This window comes from Cervus canadensis, chromosome 14, assembly GCF_019320065.1.
Source record: "Cervus canadensis isolate Bull #8, Minnesota chromosome 14, ASM1932006v1, whole genome shotgun sequence".
Taxonomy (NCBI): Eukaryota; Metazoa; Chordata; class Mammalia; order Artiodactyla; family Cervidae; genus Cervus; species Cervus canadensis.
Window position 1 is genome coordinate 25583617 of NC_057399.1, and position 20353 is coordinate 25603969.

At 38.9% G+C, this 20353-nt stretch overlaps 1 protein-coding gene across 15 annotated transcripts in view; it reads left to right on the plus strand.

The window, feature by feature from the left end:
* The window catches only part of TRPM3 (transient receptor potential cation channel subfamily M member 3), a 936946-nt gene that overhangs the window by 685534 nt on the left and 231059 nt on the right, over nt 1-20353 (plus strand). For 8 of the 15 annotated variants that reach the window (XR_006272993.1, XR_006272994.1, XM_043487224.1 and 5 more), the window contains exon 7: nt 11319-11393. The exons of the other annotated variants lie outside the window; for them this stretch is intronic. Coding sequence is in view for 6 of the 8 variants with exons in the window: in XM_043487224.1 (XP_043343159.1) it covers nt 11319-11393 (75 nt within the window). In the remaining 2 variants the exon portion in view is untranslated. The remainder of the gene's footprint in view (nt 1-11318; nt 11394-20353) is intronic. 15 annotated transcript variants of the gene reach the window in all.

Consider the following 20353-nt stretch of genomic DNA (forward strand, 5'->3'; position numbering starts at 1 on the left):
CATATAAGTAACCTGATGAGCCTTTAAAATCCCAAGCATATTTTCTACATACATTTTTACTGTCAAAAATTTCCAAATAAAAAGAGAGAATATTATAATAACCCCTCATAACTATCATCCACATTCCACGTTTATCAGCCCATAGCCTATCTTGTTTTCTCTATGTATATAACCACCTACCTCTTTCTCTGGACAAGTTTGAAAGAAATCCAAACAGTATATCATTTCATCCATAAATATTTCAGTACCAAAGCATTTCTTTAACTTGTGTTCGCCACATATAAGGTAGATTTTTTTTAAAGTATTTCCTTAACTCAGTAGCAATATAATGGAAAATATTGATCCAAGAATCCTGTAACAGTTCTTTCAAAAAATAAAAATTAAGAACTATCAATCACATGCTAAAATTTTGATAATCATTTTTTAGTCCCAAATTCTACACTTAGCTCACCAAAAAAAAAAAGAATTTAAACAAGTATTACCTTGCAATTCTTAAAAAGAAAGATTAGAAAAATCCCCAACCGCTGTGGTTTTCTTTGAAGTGTTTGAAGGGAAGAATATAACTTTTGGAAATAAAGGAAGTCTTTATATTGCTAGTAGTATAAGCTGAGAGTAGCGGGGAGACAGGGGGTTCAGATCTTCATGGCTCTGTGACCTTAGGCAAATTACTGTATTTCTCTCAGACTTTGTTTCTGTGTCTGTGAATCAGGGATAATAATTTTGCGCAGTGTGGTGATTAAATGAGTCAACACAGGAAAGGAGTCTGGCATGTGGCAATTCAGAAACATTGACTACCTTCCTGCTGCATTGGTGACACACACAGCAATTCCCTGTGGGAGACCATGTTCTGTGTTGGTATATCCCGATGGGCTGCCATAGGGTCCAACCTGAGACCCAGACCTTCATTCAAAGCCCAGCAGAGTCTAGAGTGTCTGTCAGAACATCTTTACCACAAATCAAACCTGGCTATGCTCATTAGGGAGAAGCCATGTATCCCTGGAATTACAGAAAGGGCCCAAAGGAAAAAATGAGGCTCAAAATTATATTCTGAAATGGATTAGCAAGACTCTAATAACTTCTTAAAGAATACATTTTAAGTCTTGATTGTTGCAGCAATAAATAGAAAACTTCTTTTTTCAATATTGTTGAAAATATATTCTAAACTGTAGTTGTTTCCTCTTTCCTGAATAAAGAATATAATGGAGAAAATTTAATATTTCTTTAGAGAGTAAAGCTATTCTAGTGTCCTGGAGCAATCATTATGAATGACAGGTTTGCTGAGAACTCTTATTTGGTGGAGGTGTTAGAATTTGGGCTAAATGTGAATTGATTCAGAATGTATAAGATTGGATTTGTATATAAAGTTTAGATTTGGGCCAATATCAGATTTCCTGCTTATAATTTACCATTTGATTTTAAAAGATTGAAGGAAGAGGCCAGAAATCTACTTCTCTTTGTTCTCTGATCGATTAAAGTGCTACTACTTTGTGTTTGAATTTTATTTTAGGTTTGGCTGAATGCAAAGTTTTATTCAGATTACATATCTAATTACACTGTGAACAATAAATTCGTAGGAAATTTCATTATGAGGCTAGAATTTTCCAACTTTGTCCTCTTCATATTATAAAGTGAAATCTACATCAGACTAAATCCAGTCTAAGGGGACGCTGTTCCACGGCAGTTGTTGTAGATATACCTACTCTGCACTACTAATGATAGGGGCTGTCTGGGTAGGTTCAGATTTTTGTAACTGGCGCTTTTGCTACCGTCAGGGTTTTCTTGAAAGAGAATTTGATGCTCTGCATTTTCTTTGCCCCAGAGTAACAACTGACATTTGAGCATAGCCTCATCTAATGAAGCCACCAAGAATACTTCTGTCTAAAGCAGCAGATTAAAATTGGCTTGGCAGTTCTAAGTAAACAAGTAGCAGAAATGATCACAGAATTCATAAAGCACAATCAAATTTGGTATTTGAGGATTTTACTATTTAGAATTCTCCGGGAAAAAAAAAACCAGATGTTTTATTATGCAGTCCTTAGGCCAATATACCTATTTATGTGTGATTCTGTGCTTACACAAACTAACAAAAATAATGACAATAATAATGTCACCCAGTAGCACAGAATGTCATAGTTCTTGCTTTATAATGGGAACAGATGTCTCGCTTTCCACTGAGTTGTTTGGTACAGGAGAACCATGAACAGGCTAATCCACAGAGTGATTCAGCCACACTGGTAAAGTCCTACAGGTTCCAGGAGATTTTATTTTAAAAAGGTCACCTCCATGATGTGACACTTATCAATTTAAAGCATTTTGTTTCTGTGAAATTTCCATAATCAGAAGAAGTACTCATAACTATATTCTTGTTCCTTTACCATCATTTCATGGTGATAATTCTTAAACATGGTCATAGTAGTTTCCAACTAAGGTGACACTGCCTCCCAGAGGAGGTATTTTAAAATATCAGAGGGATGTGGTTGACAATTTCTGGCACTCCCAAAAGACACAAGGGAGGAGGCATAAATGTTAATATTTTCATACAGGACAATTTCACATGAAGAATTACCTGGACCAAATGCCAATCACATCTCTTAGAAAATACTACTCTGATTATATTTCCTTGAGTTTCTTTTTCTTTTTCCAAATCTTTCTAGTAACCAGCACCTAATTCAGCAGGGTCACACACATCCAAAATACTCTGTCCTATTCTAAAGACATGTAGAAGCAGCAGCAATAGGGAGCCAGTGGTGAGATTTAAAATATTTAACACTCTGTGAAGACTTTAGTATTCTCTATCCACAGCAGAGGCTGGATGTCAGCCCTGGCCTGTCCTTCAGGTCCTAACATCCCTTGCTGTTGGGAAGTTCTCGCTTTTATCCAACTTCATTTGCTCTGAATCTGTTCTCTTCTGGATGAAAACCAAAGTCATCATCTGTGTTAGAGCTCTCAGTGTATTTGAAAACTGTAGATGGACTAGAGTTGACCTCTTTGCCATAATGGCTCTAAGGAAGCTGTTTTTCATTTGCACAGACATACCAACCTGCCTAACAGCAGAACTGACTCACAGAGTAAATCAGAATTTCCACCACTGCTTTGTATGTTTCAGGCTCAGTGACTCCAGAAATGTGCTCAATGCTAGGGGCTGTCCTGTCAGAGTCCTTGGTGTTCAGAGACATCCTAGAGTCCACAGTTACTGGCTGACTTCGGGATAAAGACAGAGGCCCAGAAATGTGGTTGCGTTACCTGCAGGCCCTTGAAGAGCCTACTCACTAGAATTCATTGCCAAGGGAATATTTTGATGCACCAAGGTTCTAAGAGAATAAAGATTTTAAAATTGAATACAAAGAGACCTCTAAATTTAATCTATAAATTACTGGGAGTTATTTTGGAAATAAGGGAGCAGAGCAGTAATATAAACCCTGAGTGAATGAAGAAAATCATGACATAAAATGCTATAAAGTAGTGCTTTTTATGTCTCTGATTTCCCTGGACTATACTTATAAGTCATTAAGTCATTTCTGACTCTTTGGGACCCCATGAATTGCAACACACCAGGCTTCCCTGTCCTTCACTATCTCCCTGAGTTTGCTCAAACTCATGTCCTTTGAGTCAATGATGCCATCCAACCATCTTATCCTCTGTCACCCCCTTCTCTTCTTGCCCTCAATATTTCCCAGCATCAGGGTCTTTTCCAATGAGTTGGCTCTAGATCTCTTACATGTATTAGTATTTTCATCTTGTTAAATTATGAAGACTACTTACCCTGGAAATTTGACATAGATCATCTAAAGAACATTATTGACATCCTTACTATTTGCCAACCTCTCTGACACCAGAACTGGCATAATATTATGCACAGTAAGCGCTCAGTAAAGAGTTGTTGATTTGGCATTAAATACATTTAAGTGATTTTGACTCATTCATATTTTATAAGAAATGTGCAAACTTACAGTTTCCAAAAAAATTCCAGAAATATTTTAGCAAAAGCAACATTATTGAAATAAGCAGATAGTTTCCTGGGTGGCTATTTTAAAAGATTTTAGTCATTTATATATAAATAAATAATTTATATCATAAATACTACATATATTATTTACTCTTATTATGACTGTTAAGTAAGTCTCATTGTATTGATGCAAAACACAAAAGATTAGGCCTAATTATCAACAATAACAGAGACGGAGGCAGAAGGCAAAGGTGTGAATTACATCAGAGTTTCCTTGGAAGATTTTCCATTTTGTAGTAAGTTGGACAGAAAAATAGTAAGAAGTTGGAGTTAGCATGGAACCATCATGTCCCTCACCCATGACTGACACTGCAAACCTAGCAAGACATTTTTCCCACTGAGCCTTGATACAGCTAGGGCCATTTTACATTCATGAAGACACAGGTTCCCTGCTGTAACAATGACTCAAAACAGTGGATACCTCAATAAGACAGAAGTTTGTTTCTTATACATGTGTTATTCTGAAGGTGAGTCCAGACCTGATGTAGTACCCTTACAGTGTTGAGGACTCAGATATCTTCTCTTTTTTTCTTTTGCTCTGTACATCCCTATTTTCATGGTCTGTGGGCACACACTATCACATCTACATTCATAACCCTTCCCCTTAAAGGCACAATGAGGAGGTCATATACAGGACTTTGGCTTACATTCTATGTTCACACCTGGCAAAAAGTGAATTCAAAACTGTAGTCTTTATCCTAGGCAAACAGCTAAAATTCTATCACTATGAAAGGAAGAGAATAGATAGCAGAGTACAGTCAGTAGTTTTTGCCACACCTTTCCGGCATAGCATTTCATATGGTTATTAAGAATTGACTGGAGTTGGCACATGAGGTGAAGCTTACCTGCCATTCATAAGTAAGATATACCTATATGTTTCAGGGTGTTCATTGAGGAGCTTGGTCTATAAATAACATCTGTATCATATGCTTCATCCTGTGTCCTTTCACTCTTCACCTGTGTGTTTCTTAGTGATATATAGTTGAAAAGTCTTGCACTGGCTCTGGAGATTGTAATTTCCCCTTGAAATTGGATTGAGATATGCCATCTAAAATTATAAAGATTATTTTAGACTATAGTGATTTAATTAACTTTTTGGGTTAATCCAAACAGATCCTCTTAGCCTCAAACTGATTTCATAGGCTGTGCTGTTATAATTTATATACACTCCATAACAGATCTGTAGCCACATATATTTTGCACATCATTTCTAACCTTTAAATGCCTAAATATTAAAAATAAATAGAACAGATTCTGTTCTATGTTTCTATGATGTTGTGTTTAATATCTCAAAGATAAAGCCTGGGGAATAATTTTCATGTGACCTACACAGGATTATACTCTTGGTAACAGGCAGTAGAATGGAGATTGGTCACCGCTCCGATCATTCCTGAGGCAGAAAGGTTGTAACTGAGTCTTGGCCTAGTTGGGGAAAAAAGGATGAAAAATCCTTCTTAGGGAATAAGAGCAACTTATCTTCTGACTCTGTTGAGGAAATGTTTGAGAAGACCTGAAAAGAAGATGCATTTGTGTGGGATTTAAAGCCTTCTTGTTCCAGTTATCCAATTTGACATTCCTACATTTTATAAGCCCTAAGTGATAACTAGCAGTTTGGCAAAATATAACTGAAAGGCTCTCGAAACCTTCTGAATGCCTGAAAATATACAGTTAAGAGTATTTGCTGACCCTAACAGTTATAAAAAATGAATTAGTAGAACTTTGCTTAACAAATGGTAAATGGTCACCTTGTTCTAGAAACTGAAAAACATGTGTCATTACTGATCCAACCCTAGTTAGCTTTTCTTTTGATTTTAAGTTTGTATTCAGTAAAACTAAAAAGGTAGAGCTGAAGATAGCTGTGGTTTCTTTTCTATCTTGTTAAGTAAATAAACCTAGGAGGATCTATTGCCATACACATTTAATAAAACCGTAGGCCAGCACTTTGAAAATAGACCTTACCTTTCCTCTGTAGATACTCTTTGTATTGAACGGTTTCTTGGCCTGTTTTTGTGCTTTGCCTAGTATCCTTTTCCCTCATCTGTTTCTAATACCAAATTCAGAGCTATTGTGAGTTTTTCATTCAGACAGACAGTTTCTGTAGAAAATAGATTCAATGTTTAGAAACTCCATTAGAAATTCGTATTATTGTTGTTCAGTTGCTCAGTCATGTCCAACTCTTTGCGATCCCATGGACTGCAACACACCAGGCTTACTTATCCTTCACCGTTTCCTGGAGCTTGCTCAAACTCATGTCCATTGAGTTAGTGATGCCATCCAAACCATCTCATCCTCTGTCATCCTCTTCTCCTCCTGCCCTCAATCTTTCCCAGCATCAAGGTCTTTTCCAATGAGTCAGTTCTTCGCATCAGGTGGCCAAAGTATTGGAGTTTCAGCTTCAGTGTCAGTCCTTCCAATGAATATTCAGGACTGAGTTCCTTTAGGATTGACTGATTTGATCTCCTTGCAGTCCAATGGACTCTCAAGAGTCTTCTCCAACACCACAGTTCAAAAGCATCAATTCTTTGGCATTCAGCCTTCTTTATGATCCAACTCTCACATTCATACACAACTACTGGAAAAACCATAGCTTTGACTATACAGACCTTTGTTGGCAAAGTAATGTCTCTGCTTTTTAATACACTGTCTAGGTTTGTCATAGCTTTTTTCCAAAGGAGCAAGCGTCTTTTAATTTCATGGCTGCAGTCACCATCTGCAGTAATTTTGGAGCCCAAGAAAATAAAGTTGTATGTTTCCATTGTTTCCCCATCTGTTTGCCATGAAGCGATCAGACAGGATGCCATGATCTTCGTTTTTTGATTGTTGAGTTTTAAACCAGGTTTTTCACTCTCCTCTTTCACGTTTATCAAGAAAATAGTATAAATAAATTCAAAAAACAAATGGAAAAACAAAGAAAATATTTGCATCCATGACAAAGAACTCATTTACATAATAAGCAAAGGGCATCTACAAATCCAAAAGGAAAATCCTGTAAGAAAGTGGGCAAAGTATATTAACAGGATAATTGGGGGGTGCGGGAGGGTGGAGTGCTCAACTTCACTCAAAATTAAAGAAATGAAAGCCTAGCCAAGAATGAAATGCTTTTTAACCTATCAGTATGGACAAAAACCAAAGTTAGAATTATCTAGTGTCCATAAGTGTGTATGGAAATCTGTATGGGAGGGTGTGCAAATATGGGCAACCTTATTTGGAAGATAATTTGGCTATCCTGTTAAATTTTAATGTACATATGCTTTTTTACTTCTAGGAATTTATTTTATGTGTATTTATTGCCATATTGTTTACAGTAATAAAAATGGAAATAATTCAAAGATTCACCAATAAAGGACCAGTTAAATTCAATACACACCACTAATCTTGCTGGGAAAATCCCATGGACAGAGCCCATGGAGTTGCAAAGAGTTGGACACAACTGAGTTGACTGAGCACACATGCAAATTACATGTAGATGTACAGTGAAATGCTTTGAAGTTGTTATGAGTAATGTAATAGTTCTGTTTGGGCTCATATGGAAATATATCCAATGGTAGTTTTTTATGTTCTTTTTCTTAAGTGAAAACCTACTGAACAACAGTATAACTGTGTGTTTATGACCACATTTATGTTTTCTTAATTATATATAACAGGTTTGAAGCTTATATTTGAGAGTAGCTGAAATCAGAACCAAAATTATCTTCCCTGTTTAGATTTGGTAAATGACAAAATGGCCTAAATTTTTTCCCAGTTCTTAGCCATAACCAGAGATATCCTAGTGTGATGGGGCTACTGAAAATACCCTACTTTTATATCTCTACTGTAAGCACAATTCTGTAGAGCTAAATTGTTCACTTTCCTTTTACTAGGCTCTTGGGCGCCCTATAGTCCAGCTCCTCTCTTCCTGGCCTACTCCCAATGATGGAGCAGGCTCACACACAGCTCAGTCAAAAGCCATTTCACTCTGAATATTGTCTGTAATGCTCACACTGAAAAAAAAGTCTCCCACTATATTCCTGACTCCACTATACCCTTAAGATGTTTTGTATGGAGACAAAATACATGTCAAAAGTTCTTCAGCTTTTTAAAATGTGGCAAGAAGGAGAACTCAAAAAATCTGTCACCTAAAAACCACTACAATATTGTAAAGTAATTAGCCTCCAACTAATAAAAATAAATGAAAAAAAGTGAAAAAAAAAGTATCTCAATATTGCAAAAATAAATAAATAGTGATCACTCTCTGTTAATTTCCCCTTGATAGTTCTTCTGTTACTCTACCAGTATTTACTTGTGTATCTTTAATATACAATGCACTATAGAGGCAGCTAGATAAATAACACATAACTGTGCACTTGAAGAACTTAGAGTTTTGCAATTAAGTTAACAAGAACTAGCTATCAAGAGCTATTCTAAAAATTTTACGAGAAATAACTGATTTAATCCTTACAACAACCCTATGAAATAAGTACTATTATCATTCCCATTGGCCAAAAGAAAAGCTGAGGCCAAGAGAGGACAAGTAATAGCCCCCAAAGTCGGACTGTTAGTAAGTGGCAAATCCAAGAAGTCTGCCTGCATCCGCGCCTCAACTGTTGTACTCTATGTCTTCTCAGTATGAAAGGGCTGCATTGAACAGCAGCAAGTGTTAAATGCCCTTGAATGGTATGAAGTACAACAGGAATTCAGACCAAAAGCTTTTCTGGATAGAATGTTTATGGAGGGGGAGTGGTCAAGGAAGATTTTGATAGATGAAATCGGGGTAACAGATTGCAAGCACCATGCAGGTGAAAGCTTTCAATATTTAGAAAGGTAGTGCATAGCATTATTTTCTACTTACATTATTTTACTTTCATTAAGTTGTTTTTCCTATCTTCACAAGCAAAATTTCAGCTGTAAATATAAGGTCTATATGTGAATTAGGCTTAGTTTGTTTTTTAGGAAACACGATCATCAAACTCATAAGGATAAGATATGGATGTTTCATTGTTTCCCTTTTATTGAAGCTTCTTAATAGAATGTTATCAAGATAGAATATCATATAATATGATAAACAGGATGTATTATGTATGCATAGAATAGATGGGGCAGAAGCAGAGTTATTCATATATTCATATTCTATATTTCATAGCTGTAAATTATCATAGATATTATATATACATATATATTTCATTTAGTTCACTGGCTTCATTTCCCAGATAGGAAGGCCCACTTGGAAAAGGTCAATCATGTGTCCTACCTAAATTCATACAGTGATTAACTGGCACAACTTTTACCTGAACTCAGGACTCCAGACTTCAAATCTGCTACTCTTTGCTCAGCATTGTTACCCCCTTAGTTTGGGAGATATTTCTCTTTTTCTTTTTAACAAAGCACCAGGAGACTTCAAATAAGAAAAGGTTCTCCAGCCACCAGAGGAAGGAATAAAAGCAGGGCACGTGGGATATCAACCTTATTTGATGCAAAATCCTTAGCCCTTTATTCTCCCATTTTTCCCCTTGAGACCATTTTCTCCACTGCATCCTGAAGGGTAAACAAGGAAGTATCAAGAGAATTGGAATCAGAGTCAACTGACAGCAGATGTTCAGACGTTTCCATTTTTAGCCACGCAACAAATCTGGTTGATCTGCACTAAAATGTCATTTAACTTTTGTTCATTAGGGCTTGGTAACTGTAGAGGGAAAAAAAGAAAGAAACTAAAAATACCAATGTGCTGTTCAGTCTGCAGGAAGATGCAGCTAAGCCAATTTTGTGCTGGATTCCTTAAACAAGTGCTTTTGTGTTAAATTTCCAGGAGGATTTGTGTCATCAGCTCTTTGAGGTTTCGCTCATAATATTTAGCAAGTGGTCTAATTGTTGCAGACAGTGAGTAGTAGAGCGGCCTTGGGAGGTATGTGCTCCCAAGCTGAATTTCTGTTCTCAGGAATGTGCTAATTAGTAAATTTAGGGGTTCAATTCCTGGGTTTGGAAGTTCCTCTGGAGAAGGAAGTGGCAACCCACTCCAGTATTCTTGCCTGGAGAATCCCATGGACAGAGGAGCCTGGCAGACTACAGTTCGTGTCATCACGAGTCAGACACGACTTAGCGCTGTCTTTGGAAAACATACATTAGTTACTCTTAGTTTATTATTTTGCAACCCACTGAGAATCCAGAACAGCCAACCCTTATATTTTGTGCTTCAAGGAATATTGCTATGAAAAGGCTGCTCTGGCAAGTTACAGGCACTGAGGAATTACCAAGTCATGTTCCCTGAAAAGTGGGGTGGGATCCACCTAAGCCTCTCACCAACCAGTTACTCCCTGCCCAACCAATAACAACTGGATCTAGAAACCTAACTTGATCCAAGGAAACTAAGTCTGGAAGATCTCACTTGAGGATCTGGGCCCCTCTGTAAATGCTGTTTTAGGGAAGGAGCAAAAGGGGGCAGAGGCGGATTCTTCTGAGACCTGGATTTGAAATGAGATCCTGCCTGAGGCATCTAGCCTTTAACTAGCTTGTTAATAAGTTACCATTCCAGAGACATGACTCACCACTAAATTTATCTAGAATAGGTAGAATAGCCAAATTGGCAGAAAACCTATTATAATGAAATTTCTTCAACTTCTTTTGAAGATAGATGATGGAGATATATAATCTATATGACAGATAGACATAGAGATAGATGACTCTATCTAATTGATCATTTTCTTGGCTGACAAAAAAAGAAGAGAGGGAAATGTGGGAATCTCTTCAGTAAATAACATTAGGTGTGTTGAGTGACACATTGGCATTGGTTTCAGTTCCCCTTTAAGAGAAAATAAGTACATTAGCCTCTAAAAAAAGTACTTCTGTTAGGTCAAAAGTAGCTAATTTTGTGAGAATAAGACACATATTTCTAGAAATTAATAAAAAAACTTTTTAAAGGACAGTGAGAGGAATCCATTTCTTGTTTGGTCTCAGAAGACATATTATTAGTATAATTAGTATAACAACAACAAACATTTCTTGAGGATTTACTGAGTGCTAAGTATTGTTACAGACACTTAACATGGATTGACTCATTTAACCCTTTAACTCCTATAGCAGTTATCTAGGCTGAAACAGAGTGATGAAGGATACATCCAGCAAAGGGGAGGTTTATTTTAAGGACCTGTTCAACTGAAGCAGCAATGAGGCATGCTATAGCTGGTGCAGAGTGCTGTCTGATGCTCTGCATAAATCTGAATATGCAACCTGAGTTGCCATCACATGTGTAAATTTACAAATTGGGCGATCAGTCTGCTTTAATAAAATGTGTATGCGACAGTTGGGTTGTAGAAATTTCAAAGATTTTATTTTTTGACAGGATGCCTGCCGTTTTTCTCTCTTGACTCCCGCTTGTTTTATTCATTTTGGGGTAGTTGCCAATTAGACCCAATTGGTAAGTATACTTAATGGACAACACAAATCTCCTCTTAAACCCCAACCAAGAAAATTAACCATAGAAATAATACTTTCCTTTACAAATTCCTAACACTATCCCTCCCTTTGACTGCTGTTTATCTCTATCTCTTCTAAAACATCCAACCATATCAGAGATTAATTACTCTCTATTATTTATCATCCTAATAATACCATATAAGATGGAGAAGAGAGAAGTGAGCATTTATTGAGGTCCTAGTATGTTCCAGGCACTGTGCTAGCATTTTCATGTATACTATCTCTTTTAATAGTCACAAAAACCCTTCAAAGTAGGAATTATTATCTACCTTCTTAGTTGATGAAATGGCATCTCAGGGTAGTTTAAGCCCTTGTTTTATTATCCACTTAGTGGCACAGCCAGGTACAAACCTAGGCTGATGGGATTCCAAAAGTGTTGCTCTTTTTGTCCCATATAAGGAAACATTATTTCATTAAAAAGGACACTTCTCTAAAATGTTGTTACCTTGGAGGGTTTAGGGGTCATTATTTCACTCAACAACTGTTTGAACATGAAATCTCTGTCAGGTGTAGGTTGAGCATTGATTCAGTTGGGGTTAAACATTGGCAGAACTTTGGGGTGGAGGGATTGTGGTTAGTGGCAAGATGGTAGGGGAATTCCCAGGAACAGGATCAGGAAGAAGTAGGATGGGGTGGTGGCATGGGCGGCAGGGGTGAAGACAAATTGAGGAGCTCCTGGTCGTGTGCCCATGGCTACAGTCTTTCTTCATGTGACTCGTGGACTTCCCTTTGTCATCCTATGCCTGAGAATATATGAAGGAGGCTGGGAAGGCAAAGGGACGTTCAATTGTCATCACCGGCATCTTTTTTGATCATTGCACCATCATCCAATGCATTGGGGATAACCATGACATGAATTTTCCATCACTGAGCTCATAACTATTCCATGAGATAAATAACAAGTAAAAGGGTATAGCAGAACTTCATCCAGGGAGTCCTGAAAGTAGGAAGCAGTGAATTTAGGTTCTCATAGAATGATAGCCCTGGATTCAAATCAAGTGACCTGAAAAGGATGTTAAACTTCCTCTGAGCAGCTTACATATACATCAGGAACATCTCATTGTCTTCCTTGGATGCTCTAAAATGTTCAGCCTCATCATTGAAAATTGTTACCACTGGTAGACTCAACCATTCAAGTAGAAGACCATCCAAAATACATGATCAGTTAACTGTGGACTGTAATAACTTGCCATTTTCTAGATGCTGTCAACTGAATGTTGTTTGAAGTTTTCTTTGCCTTCTAAAGAATTTTCGCTCCAAAGAATAGGTTGTGTGAAGAAGACAGTTACACTTTAGACATCTGCCCTCTCTTCATCTTATAAAATGACTTGACAGAAGTTGGCTGTGATACTGAACTGTTTGCCATGCTTCTTAATGAGAAGTCATTTTGTCAATCAAGATAATCATGGAGTTAAAAGAATAATATTGAGGGAATAGAACAAATTTTAGTGAAACCCATTCCTTGGTATTTGCCTGTCTTATTTATCTGACTTATTTTCCAGTTTGAGCTAGGAGCACGGTCTTTTTTAGGAAAGAACCCCATTCCACATTGGAACTCTCTTTTCTGGGACTGGGGCAGTTCTGTCAACAAATGAGTCTGAACTGGGGAACTGACCACCATTCTAATAAGATCTACTAGTTCTTTTACATGTAGGAAAGGATGCTGAGATCACCTTTCAGATTAGAAAGATTTGGATTGCAAATATTTGACTGACATTTTGGTCTCAGAGTCAGCAACATTTTCTTTTACTGGCAAAACTAACAGCTTCCTCTGATGAAAACATAAACCTCCCTGATGGAACTCAGTCTTTTCCTCCTTTCACTGCTAATTGAAAGACCTTCCATATCTTTTCATCTGTTTTTCTAGCTTTCTTCTCCTTCCTAATGCCTGTGGACCTGTCCCACCCATTCCAAGCTACTTGCAGTTTCTCTTAAATGACATACCCTGTTGGATGTGTTTTTGTCCCATTTTGACATTTGTGGAAATTCCAGCCTTTCCCAACTCTACTTACTGGCAAAATTCTACACTCTTAAATCTCAGCTTGAAAATCTTCTTTTCTCTGAAATCCTATCAGAAACCCCCCCAACCCAACACACACACACACACACACACACACACACACACACACACACACACACACACACACACACGTGATTGTCTTAGACTCAGTTGTTTACCACATAACCCACGTTCCCACAGCACTCCATAAACCTGTGTTGTAGCACAGCCTCCTTGGTAGAGCGGTTGTCTGTCTGTGTGTACCACTTCCCCATCACCTGCAGATTGTGAGCTCCCTGTGAGCAGAGCCTGAGTCAGCCTCACCTTTGTCATCATGCAAAGCTAGCACAGTGCCTGGCACATGTAGGTGGGTAGGTGATCAATAAATTATTATAAACGTCAATATTTGATTTTCTGGCCTTATTTTTAACTCTCATTTCCAGCCTGTTGTAAAAATGTAATAGACATGTTTAGAAACTACAAGCTATATAGAAAGGACACATAATAAAACAATAATACCTAAACTCAGGGAGGATAAATAAATAGAAATGTGTACAGGCAGAGACCATCATGCATACTTCCAATTATCATGGGCATAAAGCATTCATCCTGGAAATCTGACTGTGTTTCTGTTGACTCATGCTTGTGGTTAAGTCATTCCTATCTTGTGGATTTAGATAGTCTAAGGATATACATATTTGTGGCAACCAGTGCCAACATGGCTTCATTATTTCAACTTACATAGAAACAGAAATAAGTATTGAGTTTTCCCCACTTATCTAAAATGATAATTGCCCATGGCTGCTTTTCAGTCTAGATTAGGATCAACCATTCAGTAGAAATGTGTAATTAACTTTAGAAAGTTAGACAAACATAAAATAGATAGGAAAACTTGTGCTGAGTACTTTTCTGCCATAATCAACAATTTTACAGTGGGATATAATTGGAGAAAATAAGATATCTCACCTGGGGGTCTTTTAAAAAGGCAGGCTGAGATTTTAATTCACTGGTAATGGATCAGGCTAGAGAACTTGTCATAGGACCTTTCAAAGCCCGTTCCCAGGATTTAAAATAATTTACCCACCCTTTCGAAATAGTGTTTGGATCATTTCAAGCCATTTAAACTAGTAAATATAAGTCTATATTTCATATAGACTTGGAAAATGACTAGAAATAGTACTCCCAAGATGTCAGAAATAAAACTGTTGTAAGTTTTAACAGAATAAAATGAATCTTTTAACTTACACTCTTAGCTGAAGATCATTAACCCCTGAAAAATATGAGGAAAATAGAGATGTTATGCCCTCATTTTGGCCAAATAAGCGAGCAGCTTTTTTTGTTTTTTTGGCATCTGTCGCTGAGGCAAACAAGCGCTCTTCCCCTCACTGAACAGGCTGTCCCTGTTCTGCAAGGAGACCAGATTTCACAAGCCGTGCAGTCCCACATGCCACAACCCTGCAGGCAAACACTCAAGTCCTAAATCCCAGGCAGAGGAATCAACAGTTCTTGTTGGCTAATGAGCCTTGGCATCTCTGGGTTCACATGGGGTTCTCTGGCCAGTTCCTGGTGGAATGAGGCAGGTGCACCTTTGCTAAAGCAGTAGATTGAAAGTCAGCTTTCAAGATTGAAGATTGAAAAGTCAGCTTTTCCGGCCATCAGACCAATCTGAGCTGAGCCCTTCCTCATTAGCAGCATTTCTTTCACCCAAAAGGAGAACACAGGAAGTGAATATTGACTCTGGTGCACATCAGAATGTAATACGAAATCATGGGGGAGTTTGTGGAGAAGTGGAAAGTTCACTTCACTCTGTACGTCCTTCTATCCTGTTTTCTTGGTGTGCGTGGAACAGGGTTTGTTTAGTTCTGTTGATTTATTTATTTCCATTTTCGAGTAATGAGAACTGTTGTTGGGTATGTGATTATTGTTCATAAAGTTGGGTATGTAGGGAATGTCACATGATAGTTTTCCTTAATTCAAATAAATCCAAGTCCCCTTTCCATCTAGTTTTGGTAAATTTAATCTTCATCTATTACGTCTCCTACACTCTCTCTCTTTCCTTTCCCTCCACCTCCCTCCTTGCCTCCCCTTCCCTCTCCCTCTCCTCTCTCTCCCCTCTCTCCTCTTACCTCTTGCCTTTACCCGTCTCTTCTCCTGCTTCCTGCTTCCTCTCTCTCTCTCCCTCCCCCATCTTCCTCTCTCTCCCCCTCCATCTCTCCCTCTTTCTTCTCTTCTCTCCCCTCCCCACCCCACTCTCCTCTCTCTCTCTTCCGCTTCCCCTCCTCTCTCATGCTTATGGTGTACCAGGAGAGTTGAATAAGAGCCTCTTAACCTCCCTCAGCCAAGATGACCAGTGAGAACAGCGACTGTCCAAACCTGCTTGGTCCCAGGTGGAAGGCTCTGGTGCTCCCTGGCTGAGGAAAGCCAGCAGCATCTTTGCTGAAGCTGGCATCCCCACGCCCAGGGCTCTGCCGACCCAGACTCAGCTCCCCAAGGCACACTTCACAGCAGCCTTGTCAGACCAGAGGTCTCTGCCAATCCTGCCCTTATGGAGCTTACATTTGGGTGGAAGGTGACAGAAAACAAATAAAGTACATAGTGTATTTCATAGTGAAATGTATTGGGCAGAGAGAGAGAGAGAAAGCAGAAAAAGCAGAAAGGGGAGTGCAGGGAAGGGGCTGCAATTGTCAGCAGAATGAGAGGAAGACTCCCTGAAAAGGAGACATCTGAGTAAAGACTTGGAGGAAGTGCGGGAGAAAGCCATGTGATGTCTTAGGGGAAACCATTTCCAGTTGGGGAATTGGCAATAAAAAGGCATGGAGGTGGGGATGTGAGCAGCACATTTGAGGAGCATCAGGAAGCCTGTGTGGTCACATGGATGAAAGAGGAGGAAAGGAGTTGGAGAGGAGACCAGAGAGGGAACAAGGGCCAGAGAGGACAGAAAGACCTATGACTTTCACATTCATTCTGTGGCAAATGGAACTTGTAGAGTTTTGAGCAAAGGAATGAATTGTCTTGTATGTTTCAACAGAATTGCTGTACCTGCTGAGTTGAGAGTCATTCAAATCGGCAGCAGGAATGACAGCAGAAAAGTCAGCCAAAATGACAGTAATCCAGGCAAAAGCTAGGGGTGGCTTAGACTAGGGGTGGTGGCAGTTGAGGAGGTGAGAAGTAGTCAAATTTGATCTGTAATTTGAAAGTAGAGCAGGCAAGATTTACCATAAGATTGGATATGGGGTATGGCTCCAGGTTTAGGGGGTTGATCAGCTAGAAGAATAGAGTTCCCATTTCCCAGGTAGAAAAGACTGTGAGGATGGGACTGGTGGGTATGAGACAGTATCAGGAGCTTAACTTGGACATATCATATCTGAGATGCTTCATAGCATGTGTGGAGACTGCAAGAGAAGCACGGTTATGTGAAACTCAAGTTCAGTGGAGATATTTGGCCTGGATTCATAAAGATGGAAGTTGTCCATGTGTTGATGGTATGGGAAACCATGTAAGTGGATGAGATCACCAAGACAGTGTGTGAGGAGAGGACAAGACAGAGAGAACCAAGAACTGGGGTTTGAGACAGTCCTTCTATAAGCAAAGGAGATGAAGGAACTGCTTATTAAGTGAAAGGGAAACCAGAGGCAAATGCTATTTGGAAACCAAGCAAAGAACATATTTCTAAGAGGAAGGAATGACCAACCATGTCAAGTGCTATTGACAGGACAAGTAAGACCTGGGAACTGATCATCAGGAATGTTGCCAGTCATTCCTGGCAACAAAATATGAATTAACTAATAACTCAATTATTATTGACTTTTCAGCAAAGTACCAAGTAGAGAATATATTAAGTATAGATGGATAATTTCCAGCAGTTCAGTGAAACCCCTGTTGAATTAGAGTGAAGTGGTAAGCCGTTGGATTTTAAATAGTTGGTTGTAGGAGCTGAATTGCAAGAAGAGTACCTACTTTCCAGTGTGGGCAGTAGTCTACCAATCATGTGCAGCTGAAACAGGTGTCAGTGCTTGGCTGACACAGGTTTCCAGCTTGGTTGGTTTCTCATTGATCATAGGCATACTTGGCCTTGGCAAACTAACAGGTATTGCCTGATATAAATCATTTTTAACATTAGTTACTCAAAGGTTGGCAAGCGATGGCCTGTAGGCCAAAACCAGCACGTTACTCAGTCTTGTAAATAAAGCTTTATTGGAACATAGCTGTGTCAGTGCTCCTTTCCTGTACCATCTCAGGCTGCTTGCATGCTGTAGTGGCAGAGTTGATCACTTGCAACAGAAACGATCTGGCCTGCAAGGCTGAAAACATTTGCTGTCTGGCCTGTTACAGGAAGAGTTTGCAGACTCCTGTTTAGACTTTAATAGACTATTGGAAATATAACAAGGACATTTCAGTACTGCTTCAGGGGCTTTCATGTTCATTTACTCCAAGGGGCACATCTTAGATTTCACTTCTTTTCAAAGGCCAAAGTCTCCACTCCCTGCACTGTGAAGGCAGTAGTTCTCAAAGTGTGGTCCCTGGACCAGCAACAACAGCATCACCCAGGAACTTGTTAGAAATGTACATCCTCAGGCTTCCCTTGTGGATCCGCTGGTAAAGAAATGCACATCCTCAAATCCCATTCTAGACCCACTGATCAGCTCTGTGTATTTCAGCTGATCCTCGAGGTGATTCTGGAGCATGCTAGGTTTGATAACCACCCTGCTAGAGCAGACACTGATGGTAAGAAGAGCTGAGAACTGAAAAATGGGCATGTCCACCCACTCCGTCTTGTGATAATTTTCAGTGCACAAACTAGTTCTTTGCACATTAGAATCAGGGTTTTAAGAGCAGTCCTTTGAGTGTCACACTCTTTTGTATGTATATAAAACATTAGGATGACTCTAAAGTGCTAACCCTAATAAGTTAGCACGTCTTATAGCAGTCAAATGACTCTTCATGGCAGCAGTAGGAATAAACCAAGCGGCTACTTCACACCAACTTGACAGAATAGGATAATTAGGTTAACCACCTCCAGTGATTAAGGACCCAGAATACCCCCTGCATGCCCCTAGGTTTTGACTATATCCAATTTCTCATCACGACACTCCAGTGTGCGTAAGTGATTGAATGTAATGAGGCATTTATTTATAAGAGAGAAAAGAAGTGATTTATTTCCAGCACCAACAAGGATATGCTAGAACATGAGAAAAACTTTAAATTGATCATTTCTCCCTAAAGGATTTATGCAGGTGCTGCTGATATTGTTGTTGCTATTTTCCTTTGCTTAATGATCTAATCCTTCCTTGGAGGTTCATCCCTCTGTGTCTAGAGGAAGAAATATCTCTGATAATGAACAGCTGTGATTTATTTAGACAGCACTAGAAACTGGATCTCGGGAATCAGGGAGGGGCAACTAGTGAGTCTTGGCTTTTGTGAGCCAGGAAGAGGCAAACAAAGGAACAGTGAATAAACTCAGGCTCCTTTCTAAATATCTGAAATTGGCATCTGTTTTTAAAAATCTGCTAGAAATTCATTTGAGACCCTAGAGAGATCATATGTATAGGTTTGTCCAAAACTAAATAGTTCTTTCTGGTTTTCATCCCCCAGAAGTTATTAATGATGACCTCTTCGCTTATGAGAATGCCCTGGTTTTTGTATGATAAATTACATAGTCACCATAGTGAGAGACAAGCTGAGTAGAATGCAGAGTGCAGACCTCTGTTTGAAACCCTGTTCAGACTTGTAATTTGCTCTCAATGCCTCCATTTATTTAACTGTAAAATGTGGATGATAATGTCTCTATCAAATGCAGGAGATGCTGGTTCAATGCTTTGTCCAGGAACCAAGACTCCACATGCCACAGAGCAATTAGGCCTTACACTGCAACTACTAAGCCACATTAGAAAGTCCACATGCAACAGTGAAAGATCTTACACGACACAACTAAGATTCAATGCAGCAAATCAATCCATTGATAATGTCTCTATCATAGAGTTGGTGAGCAAATTGAGTGAGCGTGTACAGTCTGCCTGGCTGAGTGCCCAGCAACTGGTGGGTGCTCTCGCTCTAGTTGCTACTTTACCTGTGGGGCAAAGAGCCTTCATCAGTTGGCTGAGTAGACCTTACTACACATAGTCATTCACTGCAGCCCAGAAATTCATAAGCACCTTGTTTGGGCTCCATTTTTTGGTAAGCTTTTTAAAATCTGTGGCAGTTGTTTCCTTTTAAGGAACTATAAGGACATTGAGGAAAAATTGTCTTCAGAAAAGGCTTTATTTGCATTTGAAAAATAAGATCATGCTCACAAACTTGAACCAGAGGCTCAAATTTGTTAAATGCTGCTTCAAAATGAATGCCAGAAGCAGAAATAACAGCATTGTAATTCATGATGTTGGACCTTGAGGAAGTCCAGTACATTATAACTCACTCTTGACAGGACAAGATTCAAATTGAGAGCTGAACACTAGAGTCAAGCAGATGGAGATCAAAAATATCACTTTTATTAATGATGAAGTAGTTGTAGATAATGACTTAGTGTGAGGGCCAAATGGGTTTGCCTGCTCACCTCAGCCCATAGGCAGCCAACCAGAGGAGAAAACTGAGTCTACAGAAACAACTTTACTAATGTCACTGATGGGCACTGGTCCATGCAGGCAAAGGAAAAAAGATGATAAATCGTCCTCACCGAAAGACTTTTCAACCAGGCCACTCAATTCTATATGTGGAGATGAGTAAGAGAAGGACAGAAGGCTAGATGAGTCACCCAAATGGAGCTCTCTCCTCATGGAAACTTGAAACCAAGAGAAAGAAGGTTTCCCATGACATTTTCACCATTTTCTCACTGAGAATTTAGTAACAGTCAAGTTTTGATCAGATTGGGCACATTATCTTTTGGAAAAGATGCCAGATAATCAAAT